Source organism: Buceros rhinoceros, unplaced genomic scaffold, assembly GCF_000710305.1.
Source record: "Buceros rhinoceros silvestris isolate BGI_N320 unplaced genomic scaffold, ASM71030v1 scaffold15157, whole genome shotgun sequence".
Lineage (NCBI taxonomy): Eukaryota > Metazoa > Chordata > Aves > Bucerotiformes > Bucerotidae > Buceros > Buceros rhinoceros.
The window spans coordinates 4,518-16,216 of record NW_010422896.1 but is presented as its reverse complement, the minus strand read 5'-3'; the positions used below and the strand labels follow the sequence as shown (position 1 = coordinate 16,216).

At 43.7% G+C, this 11,699-nt stretch overlaps 1 protein-coding gene across 1 annotated transcript in view; it reads left to right on the top strand.

Annotated features, from left to right (window-relative positions):
- The window catches only part of EPG5 (ectopic P-granules autophagy protein 5 homolog (C. elegans)), a gene marked incomplete at its 5' end in the record, with an annotated part of 52,805 nt that extends 43,708 nt beyond the window's left edge, over positions 1–9,097 (top strand). Inside the window, 7 exons of the mRNA XM_010140225.1 lie at positions 778–987; positions 1,122–1,266; positions 3,480–3,722; positions 4,576–4,795; positions 6,585–6,800; positions 7,744–7,858; positions 8,897–9,097. Coding sequence (XP_010138527.1) covers positions 778–987; positions 1,122–1,266; positions 3,480–3,722; positions 4,576–4,795; positions 6,585–6,800; positions 7,744–7,858; positions 8,897–9,079 — 1,332 coding nt within the window. The remainder of the gene's footprint in view (positions 1–777; positions 988–1,121; positions 1,267–3,479; positions 3,723–4,575; positions 4,796–6,584; positions 6,801–7,743; positions 7,859–8,896) is intronic.
- Positions 9,098–11,699: the final 2,602 nt, after the last annotated feature.

The following is an 11,699-nucleotide window of genomic DNA, read 5'->3' as shown; positions in this document are numbered from 1 at the left end:
TTTCCAGAGGGACCGGGTAATCTTCAAGAAGTCCTATTTCACATTTGCATCATCTTCCATTTTCCATTTCCTCTGAGGCATGAGATGCTGTGTCAGGATGTCACCAGCAGCCTTTGATCAGCATTGTATTCTGGTTTAGGAAAATTACTGGAGTTCACGTGCTTTGACCTGAATGTATTTCCTTATCAGAAGCTTGTCAATCTTCAGAAGATACCTGTTTGTGCGTTGTGTGAGTCATCCACAGGAATTCCCTCCTAGCCTCCAGCAATTTGTTCAGCCTGAGATGCCATCCCTCATTTTTTACCTCACAGGACACTCCTGTGACACCTTGACCTAAATCTGAAATTTTCTCAGCCCTGAGTTTCAGTGGCCGAACAACTTGAAGTACCTGATGTACCACTGTGGTGTTCTTGTTGATGTAGTCTAATTTGGGTTAGTTCTGGTCTTTAGCTTGTGTTGAGTGTCAGCACAATTCCGATATTTGTTCACTGTATAACATGCAGGGAATCTGGTGCTTTTCAGTGGCCAGGGAGCCCCTTTTGTGTTGCAGATGCATACAAACCCATGAGAGGAGGATGGTGGTAGCTGAAGGATGGACTCTGATGGTTTTCAGCTAGACTCCAACTGGTCATCTGTTTCAGTGAGGTTTCTGATTTGTCTCCTTGCAGTTTTGGAGTCGGGTCTTCCTTCCAATATTGATTATTATGATTCTTATGATTATTATAATTTGAAACCATGAAGAAGGTGGAGCTTACATTGGTGTCTTTAAATCTTCAGGAATCGCCACTCATAAATCTTCTTGGACAGACCAGCTCCCTTCCTTGGCAGCTCGTGGGCATTTCATCTTACCAAAACATCATCAGCTACTGCAACAGTCACTACCCTCCCTCTGTTATCCTTGCTAAGGATCCTGGAGCTGAACTGATAGTGAAGCTCCTGAAAATCTCAGCAGGCTTTGGTGCATCTTCAGATAGTCACATCCACCTTGTAAGTTGAACTCGTTTTGCAGTGTCTCTGAGCTGTTTTTGTCATTCACAGTGCTCTGCTTTTCTGTGTTATGGAGTGTGGAAAGAGTTCTGGGCATGACTTTTCTTCTAATTGATTTTTATTTTGTTTAACAGGATGCCACACTGAAGTGCCAAGCATACATTCACCAGGTGGTTCAGTTCCTCAGCACCTTAGAGCAAAGCGGAAAGATTACTCTTGCAGTGTTGGAACAAGAAATGTCCAAGTTGCTAGATGATGTAGTCATCTTTAATCCTCCAGGTTTGTGTTAAAGAAGTGGCAAACTACTTTAAAGCTGTCGAGATCCCTTATTGCACTGCATGGGTTGTTGAACATCTGAACTATGTTGTTACTTGCATTACTGTAATGTCTCCCTTAAGGGCAGCAGGGCATGTGGCTTTGGTGATGTGTGTATGTATGTATGGGTAATATATTAGCACAGAACAAAATTTGAACATGATACCGAAGAGCTGTCAAGAATGACAGGACCAGCCTTATAAACAGAGGTTGTGTTGCAAGTAAAACTGACCAACATACAAGAGCTTCAGGGATTCTTTTCTTTGTCTTTTTTTAAATCTTTTTTATTTGACATGTGCCTCTTTTAAAAAAGGAAGGGATTGGATTCTCAGAAAGGGTTCTAAACTGTTGTGCAATTGGGAAAACTGACTGTGTTGAAGTAGAGGAGTTACATTGATGTATGCTAGTAGTTTGGTGTGACTATACCAACAGCATTTATATCGATCTCATTTTTACTGCCAGAACTTTAAGTGAAATCAGTCATCTCACTGTACTACACAGAAATACTTGTCAGGAGTCGTGTCTTGCCCTGTCTGTGACCCATACAGGTGTGCTGGCAAGAGTGAACAGAAAATGTCTGAAAATCTGTGAGAGTGGTAACTGTCTCTCAGGACTTGTTTTGCTACTGGGGTGCTCTGTAGGACAGCCCCATAGTCAAACTCTGTGACTGGAAGGGAAGCAAAGACCTGCTGTTGCTGCTGGCACTCCTCATAGCAGAGAACTTTTGGAGACAGGAGCTCCAGTGTAAGAGAAGCAGCTCTGCTTCATGAACCCCTGTGGATGCTTGCATGTGTTAAAGTGCTGAAGAGGAGGGCAGGAGGATCACTGATGCAGAGTGGCAGGAAAGTGGTGGCGTGTATCAGATAAAGCTTCTCTGAGGTGCGTGTGGGGTCTGGTGGAGCTTTTTGGGAGAGGGCAGCACATTCTGTTGACAACAGCTGGAGAGGAGAAAGCTCTTTGCATGGGTACTGTGTGAGGATTTGTCCCAGAGGCTCTGGTGGGCCCTTTTGTCAGGTGTCTGGTTGTGGTCCTTCTCAGTGGTCTGTAGCCTCTGAAGTGGACTTGGCTGTAAAACTGGTTGTGACCTTGGGTAAGTCAGGTAACCTCCTGGCATTGTTGTTCTCCTTTGGTCTGTGATAAGACGTTTACCTTACTGGAGAGCTCTGCTGTGACAGATGACTTTTGAGGCTTTTCTTTTTTTTTTCCTCAGTAGATAGATGATACAGAGTACTGTAGTTTGGACAGGACCTCTGGAGACCTGTAGTCCAACCTCCTCCTCAAGCCAGAACTAGTTTCAAAGTTAAATCAGGTTATTCAGGCTCTTGTCTACTGAGCTTCCAAATATCTGAAAGTGGGGCGGTCTCAAACTCTTCAGACAATATTTTCCAGTTATTAATTCCTCTTTGTGCACAACTTTTCTCCATAACCAGTTGAAATGTTTCTTTCCTGATGTTGCTTGAAAATTTTTTTTTATAACAGCAGTGGCTTTTTTCATCAATATGTGCAAAGGTCTACTCTGTACTTAGCCTTTTAAGAGCCAAGAGCAGGAAGTGTTTGTGCTTTGAGGGTTGTGTTACAGGTGGCCTGTGATAGCATGTTCAGGCCATGCCAGGCAGTGGTTTCAAAAAGGTACTCTGGGGCTGAGCACTGGTATTAGCAGGAAATCTAGAATCCTGGAAATGCATGAGGGGATTGCAACATTTCAGGGCTCATCTCAGTCATGTTTCAAATTGATTAATATAAGGTCTTGGTTGTTGCAGTTTAGGCTGGGCTTTAAACTGTGTTTTAATACCTGACTTTTCTTGGGGGTTGTAAATGTGCTTTATGATTCACTTTATTTGCACTGTAGTCATGGTAAAAGACCCTTGGGTGGAAGATGGGATCCAGTGTACTTGTCTGTGTGGTCTTACCAGCTGTCCCTCCTCTCTGTTTAATGAATAGTTCACTATCTCATCAAGGGAAGAGACTGGAAGGGGATGACAAGTACAGTTTCATAAGTACAGATAGGGAACTAGGCAGTCTCTAGGGTCTGTTCTGATCCAAACCATCCTATCACTTGAGGTGAGAAATGAGCAAGAGGCTTTGCCCAGTACCTGCAGGAGGTTCAGTGGTGAAGCTGAACTTGGATTCCAGTGTCTGTTTACTACTGAAATGGTTCTCTCATTCCTCACTTTCAGATATGGATCTGCAAACACGTCATATGGCCCTCAGCAGTCTCTTTACAGAAACGCTGATGATGATGAACAATTCCAGCGTTACGACAGCTGAGTCGCTGCGGGGGAGCTTACGGAAGTGGATTGACAGCAAAGTGCACGGGCTGCTGGCAATGCCCCTTCTCACAGCGGCGTGTCAAAGCCTGGCCTCCGTGCGACACATGGCAGAGACGACAGAAGCCTGTATCACCGCTTACTTCAATGAAGGTGGGAGCCTGTCTTCTGCTGCTGCTTGTCTCAAAACCTTCCATCAGACTTGGATGACCTTTCATACAAATTATCTGGAATCCTTATAGCTTCATGCTGCCCAGTGCTGGAACTGCATTTTAATCTGGTTTACATGATCAGAGCTCTGTTCTTTGTACCTGTTGGCTTCCAGCTGCCACACAGATATGTGGTGTAGGGGCTAGATGTAGAAAAATTAAGCTGTTATGGTTTGGGTTTTTCAGCTGCTCTAATTGTGTATTTTTTCTAAGAACTATACCTGTCTCTATGAAAACTGATTCAGTTTGTGTAATAGTTGCCATTTTTTCAACTAAAGGGGAGGACTTCTTAGGAAAAGATTAATCCCAAGAGAATGAAACGGGTATTTGTCCCCTCCTCTAGGATTCTGTAGACTAATTTAAGAAAAAAATACTCTTCATTGGTAAAATTCTGAAGTTCTGTGGTGTGGGGTCTTTTTTGGGTGGATCTTTTTCTTTCTGCTTACATAGTCCTCGTGGATTGTGATTACGTTGTGATTTCTTCCACATTCTCTGTGATCAGATTTCAGTACACCTGAAGGAAATACTTACAATTCTGTTGCTAGTATTTTCAGATTTAATCCTGATTGAATGCTGGGAAAATACCTCGCCTTGACCTCAAGGAGGTGCCCTGTGATAGTGAAGTTTTCCTTTTCCCTCCATCAGAGCTGCAGGACAAACTGATTACCTGGAAAACAGCTAAACCAAACCGAACCCTGTAACTTATGGGAACACAGTGAAGGAGTTCTAGTTCTTAGTAAAACCTAAGTGCTGCTTTCTCACACACCTTTTGCTCTGTCCCTTTGTTTTCTCTATAGATTATCCTCACCACCAGGATTTAGGCTGGGGCCCCATACTTGCCTCCCTCCAAGTTCCTGAGCTAACCATGGAAGAATTCTTGCAGGAGTGCCTGTCTTTAGGAAGCTACTTGACCCTGTACGTCTACTTGCTGCAGTGCCTGAACGCTGACCAAACTCTTACCAATGAAATGAGAACCCTGATAACCATCAGCAAATGGCTGGAGCAAGTGTACCCAAGGTATGGAACTAAAGGCTGTTGAGTGTGCTTTGACTTTCAAATAAGGCTATAGCTGCAGAGCTGGTAGGATTAGGTGGCCATGTTAATCAGATTAATTTCACCAGGCTGCTGGATGAGATGGTCAGTCTGTATATCCACCCCTATGGAGTCTGTCCAACCGCGGTGCCGTCAGTAATAGTTGTGGTTAAACAGCAGGAGGAATGTTATGTACTTGAACACATCTGGTGCAGTTTTGGTCAGTTTTCAGTCAGTAGCCTGATTTCAGTGTCAGCCTGGATTTGTACTCGGTTAAAATACTGTAAGCACACCCTAAATCACTGTGGGTTCCGCTTTCCAGAAAGTCTACTAGATGGGATGAGTTATGTGCTAAATAGTCAGTGTGACACTGAGAGGCCTGGTATCCCAGGCTGCTCAGTGGGGACTGTCAGCAGCGCTGACTCCAGCAGATCCGGTGGGTGGCACAGAGTTAGGCATGTGTCTCACTGTAAAACAGCTTACTAGGTGACAGGGTTCTAGGGGGAAAGGATGGATAGCTTTGGTGTTAAAATGAAAGTACTTTGTACTTTAAGTATGTAACTACTGCATCTGAAATTGCCAGGATTTAGCAAATGTGGTGGATATTTTTAGAATCACAGACTGGTTTGGGTGGGGACGGACCTTCCAAGCTCATCCAGTCCAACCTCCTGCAGGGAGCAGGGACATCTGCACCCAGCGCAGGGGGCTCAGAGCCCCAAGGGCCAACCTGACCTGCCATGGGGCCAGCGATGGGGCTGCTGCCACCTCTCGGGGCAGCCTGGGCCAGGGGCTCACCACTCTCAGTGTCAAATATTTCTTCCTTCTCTCTCATCTGAATCTCCCTCTCTCCTCTTTTAAACCATGACCCCTTGCCTTGTCACAGCAGGCCTTGCTGAAGAGATTTTCCCCACCTTTCTTAGAGGCTGCTTTAGGTGCTGACAGGCTGCAGTTAATGGTGATAGTGTTCATATTTGTATGAAAGAACATTTTAGGAAAACTAATGTTTCCACTGTTCCTTGGAATTCAAAGAGTACTTTCGCTGTTGTAGGTACCATAGCAATTTGATTGCCGGAGTGTGAAGGAGACAGCAAAGCCACCGTACACAGCGAGTTAAACCTTTTTCTAAACATCAAAGCTGAGGGATGGGAAATGACTGGGTGGAGTAATGTGAGGATAGTCTGATGCAGGACACTCGTGCTGATGCTGTGTGTGGAAAATCTGAGCCTTTTAAACTGCAAATTGTTTTGGGAAAGATTAAAAATACCACAGGGGAACTTCACTTTGTGCTTTGCTCAACAAAAATTTCAGTGTTTCCTTTTCTACAATATCATATTAAAAGTCTAAATTGTTGCAGAAACAACAGCTAGTGCTTCCTAAAGTGTTTTATTGGTAAGTAGACAAGAAAGAGTAGAGATACAGCTTAATTCCTTTTATACCAAGTCTGAGACAAGTTTAAATCCACTTACGGCTGCAGTATCACTTATTCTCAGTTGTAAAGCTTAAAAGGAAGCATTATTCTTTGTCCTCTTACAGGCCTTTAAAACCTGCTAGTTGATGTCTTGCATGAAGTCCGTGACAATAGCAGTTACAACAGTGTAATAACTGGTGGGGTAGTGTGGTTATGCTGTCCTCATATGGTGAGATTAGCTGTCATTAACCATCTAAATTCTTCATGGGCCTCGTGGAGAGAGATACAAAATTCTTTAATGTACGGATCTTACTCTTTTTCAAATACCTATTTTGTTTTATTTTGTTCTTTGAATCTTACCTAAAGCTCGGCAAAGGAAGAGGCAAAGCTGTTTCTTTGGTGGCACAAAGCTATGCAGTTATCCTTGATTCAGATGGAGCAAGATGACGCCGTTGTGATGGAATCTGTCATTCGGACACTGCTGTCAATCCAGGGTAGACAGAGTCAGCTGGCTGAGGAGAGACTGAATTCTGGAATACTTGGTGCTATTGGGCTAGGCAGACGGTCTCCTTTGTCACCCAGGTAAGAGCTGAAGGGGCGGTAAATTAATCGATTTGAGCCATTGTGTTAAAGCGGCAGCCTGGATCCAGACTGCACAGTGCAATGTCAAAACTTGTTCTGAATTCATGCTGTCCCCAAATCTGTAAAGTTATGTGGGCCAGTCACAAAAAAATTAACAAGTGTTTTCATCTGCTTAAGAAGTGCGTGTGAACCTCTGTAAAGTTTGAGGTGGGAAAGGAAAGGAAATGTGATTGCGGCTTAGTGTCCATCTCCAGTGAAGTTGTAGAGGAGCTGTTAGAGGAAGGTACTTCCACTTGGTCTGCAGAAGACTGTTCTAGTTGACCTTCCAAGAATTTTGTATGATCACATGCATGTTGCCTTTTCTATCTTAAGCTTGAGGTGTTGGGAACGTGTCAAAGAAGCATGTGCTTGTTTGTTACTCGCTTTGCCTTCTAAAGAGAGACACCAAGTTTGGTGGTTGGGTATTGAAATCATGTTCCACGGGGAAACAATGCCAATAAACATGTAAATGTTTGTGGAGCACCGGTTAAACACAGTACCTAAACATAACCTTGTGTATATAAAGACCTTCTGGGATGCAATCCTGTGGAAATTGCTCTGAAATCTTAGTCTTGTTCAACTCATCCTTTGATGGGGGTGATAAGAATGTTTCAAAGGCTGTGAAATGAAGCAGTATTTGCGATGTGACCTCAAGGCTTCATCTAAGCTTGGAACAGATGTAACATTTCACACGTATGGTAGTGTATTATTCTCTAGTATTACAGTATCCTGTTATGTGTATATCAAAGTGATTTATTTTTTCCTAAAGCATTGGGAAAGTAAAGGCTTTAGAGAACCTGTGTTCCTCATACCAGAGATCTCATGGGACAGAACTTCCAGGCTATCTGCTCTTGAGGACTTCCAAATTTGATATCCCCTCTCTCTGTCCTTTTCCCTGTGCCAGGTTTCGGGTGGTTACCCGCAGCTTGTCTGCCTTCCTCTTGGTGCAGATTCCTGCAGAGAATCAAGTCCGACTGAAAGCGGGGTCAGAGCCGAAGCTGTCGCAGAAGGCCCAGCAGGTAGTGTGTGCCAGTTGCTGGCTTCTTGACATGTCCTCTTTGTGTGCTTGCTTGGCTTGCGGGGTGAAACTTACAAGAGAGGTGATGATGCGAGTTTGCTGGACTCTGGTAGCAGGACTATGTGTCTGAGCCCTAACCTAAAGAGTTCCTAGGTAAAACGGTTTATACAGAGTTCTATACTAATATGAAGACATCAGTTCCTGATCTTACACCCTGAAGAGTTGCAGGTGAAGCTAGGTCTGTGCACTCCAAGTTCAGAACCTTTGGAACACAGCAGGTAGAAGGAATTTAAAACAAACAGGAGACAGCACTGCTGCTGTGATTGTGCTGCTTTCCAGTGATAAAGCAGGGCTCCATCCACGCTAACGTTTGTTTATGTGAGATCAGGGGGTTAAAAGCCCCATGACAAAAAACATTCCTTCTTTAGCATGTGTGCTGACCATGCTGTGGTTTCAGTAAGTGCATGAGAAGAGGAAGGAGTTAATTAGAAACCAAAGCAATTTGCTTGGTACAACTTGTTTCTCTTCTCTGATAAATGAATGAAACTTGTTCAGACATGTCTCCAACGCTTGCCCTGGCTGGTGCTGCCAGCGTAGGCTCTCTTGTGTACAGTTTCTAACTTCACATTGTCTCTGTAATACAATTAGTGGGAGCAAAATAATACTTTTATGGAAGTCAGATGTTCATAAGAACAACCTGAAGTGAATAGCTCAGTGTGTTGCAGTTAGTAGTTCACTGTGATTTCCTAGAAGCTGTGTCCTGAGTTCATGAAGTAGATATTTGAAATATTTGGGTTGCAGAATCCTGGCAAACCTTGGTGGAAGTTTTGTGTTGATCTTGGGGAGGGAACAGCTTGAAAAATATGAGTTGACTTGAAACACTGTTATGTGATTGTATTTTACAATGTCTTGTTCCAAATACGTGAAGTTCTCTAGTAGATAAGGATCTTCTTGTGGAATTGTGTGATGGTGGCTCATGAACTGGTTTGTTATGGACCGAAGTACACTCAGCTAACAGAATTTTCCCTTGTGTCTATAGGCACTGAATGCTCTTGAATCTATGGCCTCAAACAAACAATATATGGATTATCAAGAGCAGCTCTCCCAGGCTTCTCAGTTCATCAAGCATCCAGAACATTGTCTTCAAGATGGCAATAATCTCTTGGCTCTCCTTATTAACACTCTGTACCCAGAAGTGCATTATTTGGACAGCATACGATAGCAGCACTGAGCTCTCAGAGTCATCTTGGTTACTCTGGTTTACACACCATGTTGTTATTGCACAAGTGACTTTTACCTTCAGAGTTCTGCTTTGAGTCAGAAGTGTGAGTTGGAACTGCACCCTGGCAAGTTTTCTCCTCTTTGAGGTTTTCTTTCTTTTCTTTAGATTTGTAAACCTGTGGAATCGCTTAGTTTTTGTTGACTGAAAACACTTGAATATCTTCCCATGTATGGTGCACATCTGAGAGGAGGATACCCAGGGACAGGTGTACAGATTATTAGTCCTGTAGTGTCTTCAGTTTTTGCTTTGTGCCTTTTTATGTTTTCCAATGTGTCATCACTCAGGCGTGGTCAAAGTGAGTGGGGATTGTGCATAAAAGAGGTTGTGACTCTCTTGGGGGATCATGTATAAAAGAGGTTTTGACTCTCTTAGGGGATTGTGTGTAAAAGAGGTTTTGACTCTCTTAACCAGGATACCTCTGAATCTTATGTGAGTGTGTGTCCGGAGACTTGGATTTGTAAAGATAATGTTTTAAGTTTTGACTTTTTTTTTGCTGTCCCACAGAAATATGTGGTTGAAAGGCATGCCTACAATCTTCTCCCAGACTTGTAAATACAGATGAAAATTTGAACTAAAGATCTTTTTTTTTTTTTGTATTTTCTAAGTGTTAGTGAGTCTGCATCCCTATTGCGTAATCAAACACAACTAACTTCTAGCCAGGTTCTTTTTAAATCTGGAGGTGGATTTGCTGGATCCCCAGTGTCTGGGAGGGGAACAGTCAGTGACGTTCATGTTAGATAGAATTCCTTAATTCTGGAAGTCTGTTTAGGAAATACCAATTTAACAAGTGGACACCCACCATTTCAGCTTATTTGCTTCTGCCTAGCAGACAGGATTTCTGTGAAAAGGTATTTATCTTGTATTAAATTTGGTCTCTTGTTAGGATTCTGTTGCCAAAGCATGAACCATGAGCCTGTAAATCTGTTGTGTCAGCTGAATGATCACTGGTTTTGTTGCCTTGTCTGTTCGTAAGAAGCACTTTTGTTCAAGGAAAGCAGAGGGTGATTTTTCCCCAGTTCCGGCCCAAGGTCCTGCAGTCCCAGTCCCTGCACCTCTGTGAAGGAACAATGATCTCTCGCTCCATTAATTGTGCCTTTATGTTTAGAACGTGGTTATCTATGAAAACATTAGTTCTGGTCACTAAAGGAAGGGGATGTGCTACCTGCGATCTGGTCAATAATGCTTTGAAGCGTTGCTCCTAACTGTGGTTCCAGTGCTGGACAACAAATCACCTTTTTCTTCGTGACAGATTCTGCTAACAATGTCAGCTGGATCATTAGATCACCTTCATCTTAATGTGGTCGTAGAGTTCCTTGCTCTATCTGCGAGCCTGTGCATATATATACATATGTACATCCCTCTGTGTATTAACCACTTATGCAGCATGTTTTTTAACAGACTCTTTTGTAAAGTTCGTGTCTGAAAAAATACATTCTGCTGCTTTTTCCCCCCCCCAAAGACTTAAAAGCACTGGTTTTGTTAGATTCAATGTTATTGATCAGATGCACAAAAATGTGAAAAAATCATCGATGGTGTTTGACATGCACTTTCAAAATGAGGTACTGTTTCAGCTGTTGAGTTTACAGATGTTGTATTTATAACATGCTATGTCTGCAAAGACCATGCAAAATAAAAATGAAAAATCAAGTCACGTGTGACAAATGCCATGATATCTTCAACTTGCTGAAGAATCCATATCAGGTAGTACATAGTTGTTCTTGAAGAGGGAATTAGGATGGGGGAATGCCACTCAATTGCTCAGCTGATGGAGGTCTGGCCATTCTTCTCTTGGACATTCTGGATTTAATGTGTGTGACACAACAGCCTGTTTTTGTGCCCAGAACCCAGGAGAAGACTCATCTGTGTAATGGCAGAACTAACTTTGGGGCTTTAACTGTGGTAGTGGGACTGTAGGGTCATGCACTGCTTCTGTTCTTCAGCACTCACAACTGACCCAGGCTGTGGAATTTATCTAGAATGGGGAGAAAGCTGGTAGTGTGGAGGGAAGTAGGAGAAAACTATGTCTCCAGTGCTGGTGGTATACCATTCTTGCTGGGGACCAGGAGCAGGGTGAAGTCACTGCTGTCAGCAAACACCACTGAAACCATCATCCCGTCCATTTGTGTTGACCATTGAAATAGCTTGTTTAGTAACTTAACTGCTTAACAGAGTCACAGAATCATTTTGACTGGAAAAGACCCTTCAGATCATCGAGTCCCCCCCATTCCTCCAGCACTGCCAGGTCCCCCCTGTCCCTCAGCAGCACCTCCACACAGCTGGGAAACCCCTCCAGGGATAGGGACTCCACCACTGCCCTGGGCAGCCTGTGACACGCCTGCACAACCCCAGCGGGACACAAATGGCTCCTCAGGGACAACCTCAACCTCCCCTGGGGCAGCTGGAGGCCGGTTCCTCTCGTCCTGTCACTTGTTCCTGGGGAGAAGAGACCAACCCCCACCTCGCTCCAACCTCCTGAATTTCAGGCAGTTGATCAGAGCAAGAAGGTCTCCCCGGAGCATCCTTTGCTCCAGGATCAACACACCCACGTCCTGCGGCTGGC